Source organism: Melospiza melodia, chromosome 3 (genome assembly GCF_035770615.1).
Source record: "Melospiza melodia melodia isolate bMelMel2 chromosome 3, bMelMel2.pri, whole genome shotgun sequence".
NCBI lineage: Eukaryota > Metazoa > Chordata > Aves > Passeriformes > Passerellidae > Melospiza > Melospiza melodia.
This window is the reverse complement of record NC_086196.1, coordinates 5,676,909-5,694,353: the sequence shown is the minus strand read 5'-3', so window position 1 is coordinate 5,694,353 and position 17,445 is coordinate 5,676,909. Positions and strand designations below refer to the sequence as shown.

Sequence of the window (17,445 nt, the reverse complement as noted above, 5' to 3'; positions counted from 1 at the left end):
AAAACAAATTAATGCTGTACATCCTGTATCTGCCCTTTAAAGTTTCAGTTTCTAACACACAACAGTTCCACCTGTATTCTTGAAAGCTAGAAGGCAGAATTTTCCCATTCAGGGTAATCAGCAAGATGAGCAAAATCCTGTCATCCATACATCTTTGGTAATAGCTGTTGCTGTTAATTTTTTTTAATGACAGCATCCTCAATTATACCATCTCTCACTGTTTATACTGACTTTAAGTTACGTGCTTAAAAGTGGTAAATACAACACTTCTCACTGTTCCTGTACAGAGCCCTTGAATCATCTTTGAGCTCTTAAGTTCAGAATTTTACAGCTGAAATGTAGTTTATTATTACTGGCAACCACATGCAAAAATCTAATTTTATACACTGTGCATTACAAATGAGAGCCAGAGGAACTCAGACTACTACAGTTATCTGCCCAAAGGGATGCACAGCCTTTTAATCTATTCACAACACCATCCTGAAGAGATTTGCCAGAAGTCAAGCCAACACAGAAACAGAAAGAGAACATTGGTCAGCTAGGTGAGACCACAGAAACCAGCCTGAACCAGAGAGCATTTACTCTCTGGCAGATACGCTTTGGGTATTTCCTTCATCACAAGCAGCACACAGGCTAAGGCAACAAGGCTGTTGAACAGTAAAGCATAATGCATTGCTTAAGCGAGTGCAGGCAGGCACGATGTGGCCTCACTGCTCCGAGGATGGGACACTGTCTGGTCTCACACAGCAGGTCCCAGAGCGAGCTGGCCTCCTTGGACTGTCATTTTTGGCCATGGCCACCTCTGCGTTATGCTTTTGAGAGAGTCACTGCTCAGGAATCTTAGTGCGTCACTGTGCTTGCAGTAATTTGATAGCAGATAGTGCCTGAGGCTTCATGAATTCAAACTCTATGTGATTTACAAATTGCATTTTGAATTGTGCAAGTAATTAATTCCAAACGCTTATGGTTATTTTCAAGTTGTAAGCAACTGCACAAAGTGCTGTTTGTATCAGCATAAATGACTACTTGAAGTATAAAGCTACAAACATTTGGATCTCACAGTAGTCAGGAATTAAGTGCTCTGAATTTAGAGAATATGCATCTCATATAAAGTACACATGCAAAAACATATGGCTGGCACCACTTGACAAAAAATATGTATAATGTATAGATGTGTAGCTTAGATAAAACAGATAAACATATTCATCAAGTTTATGCATGCAAAAAATGCGAAGTACCACTGTGGAAGTCAATGAAAAATCTTTCATCTTTTCTTCAAGCTAGAAATAGTAATTTCAACAAAAATAATAATCTGGCAATGTTAGTAAGCTGTATTTTGCATAAATGAATCTTGCTACAAGTGAGATCCATGCCTTGATGGGCAAATAGCCAAGGATGTAGTAACAACAAAACCAGTATCTTAAAAATCTTCCTTAGAATTGGTTTAGGTACCTTTTGAACATTAAATCATTTTTTACAGGACTTTTCTCTTGTCACCACACAATGCTTTCCAGAGGGCAACGTTCTGTATTCTATGTATCTTTTTTAATACACCACATTATAAAACGTTTAGGAAATAAAATAACATTTATTGCATAATAAAATCAAAACAAAGCAAAAAACCTCAACACTAACCTAACCTATCAAAATTTATTATGAATCTTTAAAAATTAACTTAAAATTTGAATTTGAATATTTGAATTGGCCTTTCCACTTGAAGTTTATATTGAAAGCTCCTCATGTGGAAAATCACATTACTACACTACTCTTTGAACATAAGTGATAAAAACATAGTGATGATTTAAAGAACATAAAATTCATAGTAATAAAGTTTTTCTTCTTATGTCATTAGTAGTCATTTCCTTATCTATCACTAGCAATAGCACAGGTGCAATTAAAACTTGAATGATATTTTATGAATCATCATCAAATGACATATTGTCAGTTCGAGTCACATTTTATAAGTCTTATCAATTAAAGAAAATTGCAGCCTTAGAGGATTCTAAATGAACCATGGGCCTAAATTATTTAGCAAGTCTTATTAAAAGCTTCTCTGAGAAAATTCTTTCTTTATCGAGGCCGGAGAGCACATCCATGCAGGGAGACCTGGGGGTTTGGGTTGATGGAAAGTTGAACCTGAGTCAGCAGTGCCCTGGCAGGCAGGAGGGCCAGCTGTGCCCTGCCGAGTGTTGGGCATCACCAGCTGGGCAGGGGTGACTGTCCCCCTCTGCACAGCTCTGGAATGGCCCCACCTCACGCACTGTGTGCCCTTCTGGATGTCTCAGTCTATCAAGGACATCAACCTATCAGTGTGTGTGCAGAGCAGGTCCTGAGGGCAAGGCTTAGGAGGAGTGGCTGAGGTCCCTTGTCTTGTCCAGCCTGGAGAAGGCTGAGGGATGGCCTCGTGACGCTCTGCAACTGCTCCAGGATGGCAGCAGAGCGGGAGACGCTGACCTCTGCCTGGTGACCATGGACAGGACACAAGGGAGCAGAATGAAGCTGTGTCAGGGGAAGCTCAGACTGGACACCAGGAAAAGGCTCTTCACTGGGAGACCGGCCAGTCACTGGATCAGGTTCCCAAGGGAAATGGTCATGGCCCAGGCTGGTTGGAGTTCAAGGAGCATCGCAATATTGCTCTTTCGTAGCAATGTGGTTTAATTTTAGGCGTTCAGAGAGTTAGAGTCAAGGATCCTTATGTCTCCCTTCCAGCTTGAGACACTATATGATTCTACAATGTATTTAATTCTTTATTAAATTGTGGTTTTTTGTAGTTTGTGAGAAAGTAGATAATTGTACTTCATTTAAAAAAATCTTCAGTACAGAGAACACATCTGTGAAATAAAGATGAATGACTACTTTCACAAACACATGCTCTGTATATTTTCAAAAAGGATAGTACGAGAAATTTGGTAATAGCTTTTTTTAAAATGGGACTTTAAAATTACCATTTTAAAATGTCTTACTGACAAAAACATCGAAACAGGCATATTATATAAATGAAAAGTTTAAAAGAAAATTTTAATATGTCATTGCCAACTGTCAAGCTGCTAAACCACAGATTCAGAATGACCAAACACATCACAGTGTTACAATAGTGTAGCATTATGCATTCATCTGATAGCTCACTTATCTAATTTAATTCCAATAGGCAGACAGCTATTTAACCATCAAAATATACACCTCTAATTCCTTATCTTCCTTACTATTTTAGGTTTTTACAGACTTGATTTTGAATAGGTAAAAGCCAACATCTCTGCTTCTTTTCTGCATTGAAAAAATGGAAACTTGCTGGAAGTTGCTTGGGGTTTTTCTATCATCACTTGAATCCAGATGCACTGCATCTCTCAGCTAAGTGCTCTAATCAGTTTGCCTCCCTTTCTCAATTTCTCCTCTTGCTGTTGATCAACTTCACATAAATTAAATACTCATTAGACCATGCATCTAAGATTAATTTTATTTCTATCTACATGGTTGTCAAAGGGCACTTCAAAATAATTTGGATTGCTCTCTAAGTAGAATTTTGGGGAGGTTGGGTAAAATTTCAGAAATTATTATGGTTTAGTAAAACACAATCTATTTTACATATATTACATTATCATATTTCTTTCACGAAGCTAATAACATGTACAAAATAGAAACACAAAAATTGTGTTGCAGTTTGTTTAGGGACCTGTGGGCAACCATTTCAGCTGCAGCATTACTTAGAACATTTTAGCTTTGAAATTCCAGTGAGCTTGATCTAAGCAGACCTCAGTGGGGTCATTCCACAGTTATGGGCCCTGAGAATACTGGATACAGATGGGTAATATTGCTCTGGTTTTTTTAAAATTGTTAAAATTTTGCTTTATTTAGTAACTTTTAATTGTTTATCCCATCACATCAGTTTGTTATATTATAAAGACTTATTTCTTCTCCATTCACTCTGGACAGGATATCTGATCTATTAGTCAAAAAAGTTACATACTTCAAATAATACAGAAATAGTGATGGATTATTTATCTGCTTTGCTGACAGAAAAGTTATTTTCTGAATTGATAGTTTGTACTTGAGCAAACTTAAAATCAAAACCCCAACTCTAACACATTTTTTAGGCAAAATCGTGGTTTTAAGAGAAGACAGTTAAATTAAGGAGTTCAAAAATTAATCAGCAGTAATCTCATACCCTCTCTCCCAAAAAAAAAAGATAAGTCTTCAGGATATCTTTTAAGTATTATCTTTTTTTTCATGTAAGTATCCTAAACTGTTTTCAAATTATTATCCTTCACTTGATATTATGTTTTTGAAGCTGATAATGATCCCTTAAAGTAACAGCCTACAACAAATGAACAGTAAAGTCCTAATTTTAAAGCAAAAAGAGAAAAAGATGAATTCTGTGAGACCAAATTAATGATTGTTGAAAATTTCACTTTAAAAAAAAATAGTAAATTTAATTCAGTTATTCTCAGAACTCTATGGCCGTTTATCAAATTCATTTTTTTATGACTCCCTGTGAGGTTTGATTTTCATTTTAATAAGTGAATATTTCTCCCATCTTAACTTTGCTCATATTGCTTATGGTCAGGCTGAAGTTTTTCTTTCCATTCTTTGACTTGGCATCATTCTGGATACCTCTGCTATGTTTCCATTGTGCTGATCATCTCATTTTTTCACTTGTCCCCAGCTTCCAGGCTCCTCATTTCAAAGATCAAGCTTTGACCTGGCATCTTTTCATTTTTTATCAGGTCCCGTCATACCTACTGCCACATGCTAGAAACAGAACAATTAAATACAGATAGATGTATGTGTAAATATATATCTGTACATACACACACACATACATACAGACATACAAAACTACTTTGTATCTTTGTCCTTAAATCTCTTGGGTATGATCTCCTAATCCTGCACTACCATGTAAGAAATTATGCAGTATCTGCTTTCCTATCTGCTTTTCCTGGAACACCCTCTGGCTTCTTATTTGACTAGTTACAGTGAGGGCTTTTTCCAAATTTCATCTCAATGTAAATGCTGCACCAAATCAGATTATCCTGGAAGTGCACAAAATTGCTCAGACAGGAATCTACTATGTCACTGTCAGAAATAGAGACTATAGGGTGGATATAAGGAAAATATTCTCATTTTATCGTGTAATGTAACATCAGTAAGCAAAATTATTGGAAAGTGTTTTTTTTTATTTTCCTTTTTAATTTTTTATAATTGTAAACATGGATAAATATGGGATCTTTTTCTCTTCCTTAAACTTATAAAGGAATATTTGTCTAAACATCAGAGGCTGAAAAGAAATTATAACAGAATTGCTTGCTACCTCAGAAGGTATGGATAACAACAAAATCATCAATTTCTCTTTGCTATTTTTTTCAAAAACATCAGCTCTGCATCTCTATATTCAGTTTTATTTTACTCTAAGTGAATCACAGACTCTTTTTCCTTTCATCCATTATGAAGGAATACCTTTTTCAATTTTAGACATACATAAGTATATGTGTTTGTGTGTGTGCATGTAAAAATAAATATTTTGACCACAATATTTCTTCAAAAATAGCTCTTAAATCTGAAACCTGATTAATTTTTACTTGTTCCTTTTGGAATTTTCTGAAATAGGATGTTTTTTACTTTATTGTCTTCTTTATTTTCCCTCTAATAGATGGGTGTGTTTTTAATGATAATATATTACATGTTCTTTCCTTCACAGCTATTTTTATTGTGAGAAAAAGCTTACTGTTGTAATATCACTAATGTAATTTGTATTCCTGATGTTAGCTTCATAAAAATCTTGACTCATGCAACTATAATAAACTAGGGATTCTCAAAATTACTGAGAATTGAGAACCTAATTATACAAAGTTCATTTAGAAGTAGTCACATATCATAAATCAGCTATTAGTGGAACTACTGAAGAGAATGAGATTAACTTTTAAAATGTTTCAGATTGTACTGCACAGTATTTCAACCTCAAGACAAAGAAGGCAAATATTTTGGATGACACAATTATTGGTGCTGAGATTGAGACAACAAAGAACTTTTTAATTCTTAGGAAAAAGAATATATTACAAGAAATAGGTCGGCCATTGAATCTCTTGTAAGTATGCAAAAGTATAATTTGTAAGTGTATTTGTATATACCTAGACAGTGTTTTTGCAGAAACTCAAAGTAAACTTCCCAGCTTTCTTATAATACTTCAAAAGTCCACAGTTGCTCTTATTTACCTTATGAAAAAACAGGACTAGGTTTTAATAATTGGCTCATCTTTCAGGATTACCTCATCTTTTACATTTAAACTTTTCTCTGGGGATTGTTCCCTATTTGGGGGATCTATGATTTTTATTGAAAGAAAAAAAAAAGAGAAAAAAGAGGGAAAAAAAAGCAAATGTCTTGACACTGAAATTCTCTAAAATTTCTAAAAATTTCATCGACTCATTTGATATCTGTTCAGAGTTCATTCAAAGCCATCAACGAGACTTCAGCACAGTCCAGTTCCACCACTCTCCCTATGGCTGTACTTAAAAGGAGAATTTCTGAAACTGAGCAGCAGCCAGAGGAATAAAATGGCAAAGACTAGAGTCAATGCTGTCTATATCTTCCAGGAGACAGTAATCTACTAGGAATTATTCTAGCAAAACCAGCAGCTATACAGTTGGACAATGTATAAATTATGGGACACCAGCTTCTTAATTTTTCTGGAACTACTATGCAACAAAACTGAAGAAAGTAGTATTTTTTCAGTATCAGCAAAACTAGGGAAACATACCACAGACAACAAGGCTGTTATGATTTCTTAGTAAGCCTCAGAGCTTTATTATCTCTGTTATGTTATCTTGAATGTGTGCCATGAAATTAGATTATGATGACAAGAAAGAAGAATACCATCTGGAAACAGAACTGTAACAAAAGATGCTTTCATGGAAAAGATCAAGGTTCTTAGAGAAACAATAGGGGAACATGTCTTGTTTGAATTCATAGGGAATGCAAAGGGCTACCTCATGGCATATGCTCCAGACTGATAAAATGAAATAAAGTAGGAAATGTCTAAAATCTCTCATCAAATCCACATTCTGCATGAATTCTAAAAATTCACTGAGGCAATGGCTTAGCTCACATATGTCATTAACTGTTAAATAACTTCTCTGTTATGATCTTCATTTCTTCTCAGACTGTGGACAGAATTCTTTGCATTTCATGTAAGATCTGCAGGAGGTTTAGGATCCCATTTGATTTTTTTTTTAAAGGTTAAATTTATAGAATTTTAAATTATGGATGGAATTTCAATCTTGTGAAAGATATTTGCATGCAGGCAAATAGTGCCAAAACAGACAGTATCTGCAGAAATATAAGAAGTGTTGTGTAGACACTGATGATACCATGAACTTTGGTTTATTTTTCTGACACCTGTTTGCTACTTCTTACCAAAAGGACAAAAACAGGCCTGGCCAAAATACTTCGAGTTTTTTGATTAGTGACCCTTGAATTCTTTTGGAGGGCAGAAAAGAATAAAATATTTCCTTCCTGTGAGGAATTATGATACAAGAGCCCTCAGTCACAGGTAACCATTACAGGATAAAACAGCTTCCCTTTGTTGCTCATCCACATGGGTACCAATAACACTGCCAAGGGAGGGGCAGCAGCAGCAGAACAGGGTGTCCACAGAGCATGAGAACGGGCTGAAGAGCACAGGAGACGAGAGGGGTTCTCCTTAATACCAGGGCAAAAGTTCAGGTAGGAGCATCAGATTCCAGCAGAACAGCACTTTACTAAGGAGCTGGTGCTGGCCAAGAGGGCTTTGACCTCTTTGATCACAGGGTCCCCTTGAAGGAATGAGGACAGGAGGAGAGACACAGCATCTGCCTGGCTGAACAGGGCAAGAGTTCTGCTGACCTAGTGAAGAGAGTTTGTCATGGGCAAAAGCCAAAACCTAAAGGCAAATGGGGGAACAGGCCCAGGGGACAAGACAATGAATGTTTCTCTCCCTCCCTCTCACAAAGAAACATGATGCCATTTGAAGTGCCTGTATGCAAAAATGAGCTCCGTGGGATGCACACTGCACAAACTGAAAGTGCATATACAGTCACAGAACTGTGGTGGGACAGTTCACCTGAATGGAGGGCTCCAGTGGAGACACACAGACTCTCAGGAAATGCGGGAAAGAAAGGAGAGGCTGCAGCTTACACAAAGTAGGATCTTGAATTAACAGAGCTCTCTCTGCTGCACTATAGGCGATTAGCTCTTGAGCTCCTGTAGGCTAGAATGGGACGTGAAAGTCAAGAGAGAGGTCACTATTGTGAATATCTGTACAGGTCTTCTGATTGAGCAGTGATCAAAACTGTCAAAGTACTAGAAGTTTCCCAGACACAAGGTCTGGTTATCATCAGAGACTTTAACCATCCCAGCATCTCTGGGAATGGCAGCATAGCAGAAGGCAAGTAATGCAAATGCATTACAAGATACCTGATATCACATTTTTTTTTAATGTAGGTGCTGGACAGGCCAACTTGATGTATGAGCAAAGAGCATTCAGATAAGTCACAGCAGTTGTGGTTACCATAACCAGTCACTGAATATCTTGAGGGAAGTGAAAAAGGCAATTTATGGAATCAACACCTTGATCAAATCAGCAGATTTCAACAGGATATCATGGGTTGATGTCTTGAAGGACAGGACTGCAATTCAGACAGACTTTTATGGCAGGATTTAACAAGCTGGAAGAATAACTGAAATCTCATGAAATTCCAAAACAGAAATGCAAAGACTTATACCCAGACCAGGATCATTCCACACAGAAATTATTTGCTAGGTCGCAGCTCTGACAAAAGGACTCAAAGTCCTGGTGAAACACAGGCTGAGTGTATGGTGCACCTCTGCAGTGTTGGAAGCTTGCCTTGTATGGGGTTCATAACCAAGAGCACAGCCAGCAGCTAAAGAGAGCGAGCTCACCTGCTTGACACTTAGGAGGCCCCATCTAGAATGCTTTGTCCAGCCTAGGGTCCTTCAGCACAAAAGAGACACTGACTAAGTGTCTATTCTAGACTAAGTGTCTAGAATAAGCCCAGAGAATGGCCGGTAAAATTTCATGATTTTCAAGATGCTGAAGAACACAGTGTGTGAGACAAGAGGATGAAGGAAAAGGATTTTTTAGACTGGACAAGTGGAGGATATGTGAAAATCTAACAGCACTGTTTAGTTTAGAAAAGAGCCAGAATGGAAATAGAATCATTTCATAGACCCACAACAGACATAATCTGTAAAATTCTAATTTAAATTGTATGTGAGAATGAGGGCAGCTGGGAACCATAACAGGTTTCCAGGGAGACTTTAGAATCTTCATCCATGGAGATATTAAATTTTCAACTAGGCAAAGCCCTGAGCAGTCTGACACAACTTTGAAGTTATCCATGCTCTGAGCAGGAGTAGGACTCAAAGAGACTGGACCACCCTTCAAAATTTACATCGCTGAAGCTTTTTTCCTGGCCAGATCCTGTCATGAAATTGATATAGCTATGCCCCACATAAACAGAAAGAAAAAAAGATGAGTAGATTATATCTATCTCTTAATGCAAACTCTGGAGTGTCACTGCTTGAGTTATTACAATTTAAATGGTGTCAATTTTTAGAGAGTACATTAGTATGCTTTATATTGGGGGGGGGAAACACTTCAAAACAAATTTATTTAATCTGCTGTTTGTATTTAAAAGATATTTAATGTCTTTAGTTTTTACCTCTGCAAAAAGGAACAGGAAAATCCCACGATGCACCATTCCCAGGACTCACAATACATGTCAACATGGCGTGGCCTTCGAGGATGTAACCAGAGATACAGCTATATCGGATTTTGTCTCCAATGTTGAATCTGGCTCCATGAAGTACTCCTTTAGGTATTTCTCCTGGATTGCCACATGTATGACTAGGTAATACTGCCAAAAGAAAGAATGAAATACACTGCAGTTAAAATTTGCAGAATGAAATAATAATACTTGTCTAAAAATTATATTTAACTATTTGGCATCAGTTCTGCTTCCTTTTTTTTTTTTTTTTAACATGATTCCTTATACAAACAAGGTGAAATTAGGTTATGGAATATATCTGTGCAAAACATTTCATCTTTTAATAATGTCATCATTTTCAAAGCTAATTTCGAACTCAGATCTGGGTTTAACAGTCCTTCAACGAAGTTCTTTACAGATCTATTTAAAAGAAAAGCATTCTTCATATCCTGCTGATTTTCTTTGAATGGAGTGAAAGAACTGTTTATTTAATTCTACCTTATAAATATTGCAAAGATATTTATACAACATAATTTTAGGTGCAGGCAGCAGAAAGCCTTTCATGTACAGTTTTAATTTAGGTGTTGAAAGAACAATTTAAAATAGTGCAATAATAAATAGTTCTCTGACAGTAAATTAAAGCCTCAAGTATAGAAAAAAAGTTTGATTTTCTTCTTAGTTTCGTATTAGTTCACGTTCTAGAAAATAAATTTAGTTAGTATTTTTTAAAAGAATCAGAAAATATCAAGGGAACTAAGCAGTGACATTGGGAAAATACGAATGGACACATTTTTTTCCTTGGAGAAACTTACTACCTTTTATAATTATTAGTTATTTGAAAGATGTTGTCTGAACAAGTTATCATAAAGATGATACTCCTTCACCTACAAAAAACCAAAAATGTGTGTAGGGATGAAGGAAAATTCAATTGGTTTTATTCTCAAACTTCTTTTAAAGACATTAATGGCACACTGTTCCTTTCACTAAACTAGTACAAATTAAAATTCTTTAATTTCCCTTAGAGGAGAGCAAATAAGTGCAGGGAACTAAAATGCATCATGAACAGAGCACAGAAGAGAAACATGTGCATCAAAGAAATGGTGGTCTGAAAAGCTCACATATAATTCAGGTATCACTTTGCAAGCCACATTTGTTCAGTGAACAAATTCTTTCACCCCATAGTTCCTTTTTTCCTTACTCTACCCGTCTGCAGAATAAACAAAACCATGCCAACCTGTAATCTGCATGTTGAGGAGGTTAATTACTCAATACAAACATGTCCTCAGAATGGTTCAAAGCCTTATATCAATATATCAATACTAATTATGCCCCATTATACCATGTAAGTTCAATTAGTGAATGCACGCCCTTAATTCATTACTCAGTTAGTCACAGTAGCATTTAAGTGATAGTAATTACACTTAATTTACAAACCAAGTTATATAAAAAAATTTTGAAAAGGTCAAGAAACATAAAGATAATCAAATTAGAAGCAAGAACACCATTAATTACAACATTATTTCATTATAAAAATACCAAAATATTCCATAAATATTAGCAAGGAAACAAAAATCACCTAAGAATCTAATGAATGATGAGTTAGACATATGTTCTACACATTGCAGATCAAAGATCTAAGATTTCTTGAATTAAGGAAACTAATTAAGGTTGTTTGTAAATAGCTATATAAGGTAGAAGCACACATTATGATGCCTGGATTATTTTGTATTGTTTCAGCAGAGTTAACAAAATAGATTATTCCTTTGGATGTGCTCACTCACATTGTTAAAAAAGTCACTGCTTGATTATAAAAATAAAGTGCTTACATATAAAATAAAATATCAAAATAATTGGAATAAAGATAGTGATTTTCATTCCAAAAAGCTGAAAACTATTAGCTATTATAAGCTTCAGCATATATTGCTCTATGTTTTTACATATTTCTAGCACTACTGAAAATGCTACCTCTCTCTTTTCAAACTTTCCCCTTTTTGCTGCCTTAGTCATGATAGGTTAACACAAACATTTGTTCAGTAGAAGCCAAAAAGTAAAACAATTGTTACCTCATTTGATACAGTAGAATTCTTAGATTTGAGACAAAAAAAAATTTATGTTATTTTCTAATCAAAACATTTTTACAAAGAGCTGTAAATTGAAGTAGTTTCATGAAAAGATCCGATGCATGGAGCAAAAAAATTTATACAAACCAAAAGCCAGCTTTTATTTTTACAGGAGGGTGTTCTATCAGAAAAATAAAAATAATCATTATTTAAAGCTACTATGAATTCTGATAAACTGCATTCCCAAGGAAACGCATCACAGAAAATCTACATCTACCATATAAATAACAACTGCCACTGGCTAGCTGTTGAAACTGTACTGCAGCAAGGCAGTCAGTAAAGTCTCCTAGGATATGTTTACCTGCGTCTTCTCACCGCCAACTCTGCCAAGAACTTCAGAGAAAATGGTACTTAGCATCCTGAAATTGGCACGCACCCTACCATAACCTCCTAAAACCCGGTAAAAAATGAGGGATCTGAGAATGACAGCCATCGTCAATAATTCATGTGATAGTTCGCAGGACTTCACCACTTCTCCAGATCAAGCATTCAACTACATTATTTATATGCTTTTCTAAAACTTTGACTGAAGTATATTGAGATAGACACAATTTCACCTGTGCAGGTTTTACTGTTTCTAGTCTAGACCTAAGATGAATTATCCTTTGAAGGTTCCTAACATTGAACAAAATAGTTTAATCTTTGGATTATGAGGATTCTAGTCGACCAAATCTATCATATGCATCCATCAAGCTTTAAATTCATTGCCAAATTTTCAGTAAAAGATCCATATTTTTCTTTAGAGTTACTGAGGTCTACTGTCAATAAGATTGCAGTCACAGGCTCTTGATTCATTAAATAATGTGATGTTTACTGTGTATTGAGAACTATTATAAACTATACTACACTGAAGCACTTAAGATAATGGATTTTTTATACAGATCTAACATTAGAGTGCTCTCACCATTCTTCCTATCCTTTTTTTTTTCACCCAAGTCCTTTCCAATTTTGGAAAAAAATGTAATTACAGTGTGTGGAGAATAATTTATGTAGTGTTGGCATTTAGTCTTAGCAAAAATATGCACAGTGGGATAACCAAGAATGTCTTTCTCCAATTTCCTCCTCAAGTAGAATGTCTATCTTCACCACTCTGACAGACATAAAAACCTGTATAGACTTCACTTCCTAGCACAAATCAATCTGTAGCACTGCTTATTAATTAAGATTTATTAATGCAACTGACCTAAGAGATAGGCCTTTCTCATACACTACCTTGATCTTCCTGGACAGAAGAAATTTTTAACAAATGCGCATAATCAAAATCCATAATGCAAATAATTAATGATCTAAAATGCCAAAAGTTTAACTTCCTGTTCAAACTAACTGTGCATGCTACATTTTAATTTTTGCAGAAAACCATTCAAACCATTAAAATCTATATGCTAAAATGTAATGCTAATATTTATTATGAGACAGATGCAAAAGGCTACAAGATAGCAGGATTGTAAAAAATAGTAGAAAGATGACAGCTTGGTGATATATGAATTTTCAATTAAAGGTTATTAAATAATTTCATACTTAACAAATTACTCATTCTTAAGTGGTGTGTATCAGATTATTTATTTATATAGCCTTTTCAAGACTCTTCCTAAGGCTAAAATCTATATTTATTTGCAACACATGCCACTGGAAAGAATATTAACAGCATCTTAAACATAGTAATCCTCTGCTTTTATTTATAAAGAATTTCCTTCATTTTTTATAGGCTTCATCATCTACCTCTTTCTGATTTATCATAACAGAGAAACGACCTAAAATTAAACAACAGTTGTTGATAATGAAAAATCCCCAAACCAAAATATAAATGGTAGCTGTCACAGGAATGAATAAACTTTTGAAGGACTATTTCACCCAGTTTTCTTACTATGTTCTCCACACTAGAATGCAAGGGTCTGTAAATATGCAATAAGAAATGCCTAAAGTTTTTCATGTGTTCACAGACCCACTGCCACTGCCACTTTGTGGCATCATGGTACCAGCAATGTAATGTCCTGATTTGGTAAGATCTTTTTTTCTATTTTGGTTTAAGAAGTTGAGTTAAAAAAAGATACTTTCTGATAAATCCTGATGGATTTGAGGTCTCTGGCAGACCAACTCCTATTAATTGTTACATGAATAAGACATCTGGATTTGAAATCAGTTATAAAACCATGAAAATTAACTTCCCAACCTTTGCTGAAGTTAGTATTCAGAGGCCCAATCTGACAATAATTTTCAGGAGAAATAACAGATTTCCTTTTTCTCTCAGATGTCACAATCATCAACTAGATTGCAAAGATCGCCTAGAGGCCTCAGCAGCAAAAAGCTCAAACTGCTTATGTCAGTTGAAATTATATCAGCTTCACCCTTCTGTGAACCAGTTGCTCAGCTTATATAGGCCACACACAGTAGCTGGGACTTGACAGCAGCAATTCGGAAAGCAGCTAAATGCCAATTAGGAAAAATACGAAGGGGGAAGAAGAAAGAAAAGAAACTAAGCAAATGTTTTGTCGCAGCTGGCCATTTGTCTCGGGGCAGAGAAGGCTCAAGACCCTCAATATGAGCATTCAGCAAGCTCCATTTATTGCAAAGAGCATCAAACTTTTATACACAACAAGTAATAAGCTCATGCATATTCTGTAAGTTAGCAGTCTATTGGTTATATACAGATATCAGCTTCTTCATTACAAAGGAGTTACATTTGCTTTTTCTCATGTCTTTAGTCTCTCAACTACAGCACTTGTTATGGTAACAGAGCTATGCTCAAGGACAGTGTCCTTGCAGGTGCAGGACTTAGATTAGCTGGGTTCTTGTCACGTAGCTATTTCTCTACATGTTTTTCCTCCACTTATTTCAATATCTTTACGTGATTTTCCAAGGATATATTATATTTGTTATTTTTCCTGTTGTTACTGAAACAGCTGGAAAAGTTTTTCATGTTGCGCTTAGGTTTTGCCAAATGAAAACTTGCTGACTTTTTGCTGTTCCACAGTACCTCTACTACAGTCCTCTGAGTATTTTCTAACATTACCTTAAATTGGTGGCCACAGGCAAAACCACACACAAAGGAAATAGCATAACTTAGGAGGAAATGAGATAGTACTTTGATACCAATGGCTGCTTTGGAATTACAACACTTTGAGGTACTTCAGAAGCTCTGTGGAGAAAATCAAGGCTCCAGAAAATTTCTGGGCATATGTCAAGATGTTCAATAGGTATGAGGCACAGCCCACAATACCCTGTCCACATGGCTACAGTAGAAGTTGCATTTTACCATTTCATGCATAAATAGAAAACACATTCAACTGTATTTGCAGCCACAGAAGAAGAAAATGGCTTCTGAGGAGGGTAATTACTGTACTCGTAAAAAATGAACACAATAAGCTCAAAAATAGGAGATACAAAAGCAAAATTTTCTTGCAAGAATGGCCTTGAAACTGAAGTCTCTACTCAGAAAACTGAGTATCTTTCCCAAGTTTTAACTTTTAGTTCAACATTAGACTGGAAGAGCTAGCATGAAGTTCCTAATGGTCAATCATGCACAGAATTTTCACCTTTACTCATTTCAAAAGGAAATGAGGAAATTTTTCTCAACTCTAGAGTCACAAATAATCATGGCCAGAATCTACTGCTAGAAGGGCAGTCCCAAATTGTTTGTCATTTGCGCATGTGCACAAACACACACCCACAGAGACACAACTAACCTGTGAAAGCTTCAGTCTCCAGGTTACCTAACATCAAATTTACATCCTTCTTAAAAATTATTTCATCAAAAAATTAATGGATTTCACTAGGTTTACTCTAGGGGAAGGAAGAGTTTACTCATAAAACCAAAAATATACTAAGTGCAAGTTCATGGAATGCTTGATACTTAAGGCATATTTACACTCCAAGGTGTCGAATGCAATGTTCAAGGGTCTGCATGGCACAGATACTTATCTATTGCAGCATTCAACACGGTCCCCTATTTCTCTGCTGGCAACATTTTCGGTCAGACTGTCTTTGTTGGGCCTAGTTGCAATTTTTTTCTTAAAATAATCCAAACAAACAAAGCAAAAACCCACCCAGATTTACTGGCTGACAGAAATAAAACTGTTAGATTTATTTTTGCATCTTATTTATATACAGTCCGAAGATCACAAGAAATTTCTTTCCTGTTACATGCTAATTTCTCTATTTGTGCATACATGAATCACTGCAATATGTGCTAGATAAAATGCTTAAATTGTATCACTTTTGAAAGATACAGCTTTCTGGTTTTACAAGCATTTACCCAACTTGTCTGTCCATCTCTAAGGATGTGCAAAATTATACTGGATTGAAAGCTATGAAAATCATTTAGGAGTATACACCACCTTTAAAACTTTAATACATCTTTTGCATTAAGATTGATATTTTAATTTTCTTTTGCAGGTAATAACCAAAGATTGATGGATTTTATTTTTAGTGTGTTCACTTTTATTATATAATAAATGTCTTGCTATTGGTTATAAGATCATAAAAGTCAATATCATACAAACAATGTCAGAAAGCTCTCAAGTGCAAAGGCAATCTAAAGTTAGAGCTAAAACTTTGTATTTCCTCATACTTATTTTGCCACAGATGTACTGCACACTTTCTTAGGTGAACTGAGATCAGCAAGCAATATTAGGAGTTTTTAGATTTCTCTTGAAAGAGAAGAACAAGTGGAGCATGACAGTCCAGACCAAGGCTATAAAAGTATTTGAGGCTGTGAAAATTTATAAATAGAAACTTTGCCAGCAATCAAAAATTGAAAGTAATTACTAATTTTCTTAAAAATATCAAAATAATGTCCTTCCATCTCCCCTAAAATGTTCAGTGCATTCTATGGTCTTTCTTCCAGTTGGTCAGTACAATCATCAGAATTATGCACAGTGTCTGCTCTTTGCATTCTGAGAAAGACCTTCTAGCAAAGAAGGTCTCAACTATCCTTCCACATCATTAAGCTTCCAAGCTGTCAACAACAAAAATGCAATTGGAAGACAATCTCTAGTTCATCACCTCAGGTATGATAACAAATGAATCCAATAAAATATCTATTTGTAACCTGACCACTTTTGAGGATTTCATTAGTCAAAAGACCTACATTCATAAAAAAAATGTCCATCCTCTCCTTGAAGGCCCTGGGGACATGAGGGTAAAAAACAACAATATCTCTGTGTGTTAAAAGAGGTACTTATCAAACAAATGGGTAAGTACAAGAAACTGGTATGACCTTATGTGAAGACCCGCATACAAATCTGATTACCCATGTTCAAAATAGAGTAATTGAACATAAAGTAAATGCAGAGTAGGACTCCTTAAGTGATCAAGAGCTGGAGAGCTTTTAAGAGGATACTGGACGGTTTTTACACAATCTGAGAAATGAAGATTAAAATGCAGTAACTGTGAAGACACTGAAAGGCAAACACCAGGTCAGAAGAAATGTTGTACCAGCTGAAGGAAAGGCTAGGAAAAAAAGGAGAACAAATCACAATTACAAGGAGGTTGAAAATGAGATGCATTCTTACTGGAAAAATAAACTATTGGGTAGTTTCCATGGAGAGAAGAGAATGGGGGTAGTGTAACAA

The 17,445-nt window shown here is 35.6% G+C and overlaps 1 protein-coding gene across 2 annotated transcripts in view; it reads right to left on the bottom strand.

Annotated features, from left to right (window-relative positions):
- Window positions 1-17,445, bottom strand: part of CSMD1 (CUB and Sushi multiple domains 1) — a 1,060,835-nt gene that overhangs the window by 509,293 nt on the left and 534,097 nt on the right. For both annotated transcript variants that reach the window (XM_063150718.1, XM_063150717.1), the window contains exon 4: window positions 9,711-9,905. In XM_063150718.1, the coding sequence (XP_063006788.1) occupies window positions 9,711-9,905 (195 nt within the window). The remainder of the gene's footprint in view (window positions 1-9,710; window positions 9,906-17,445) is intronic.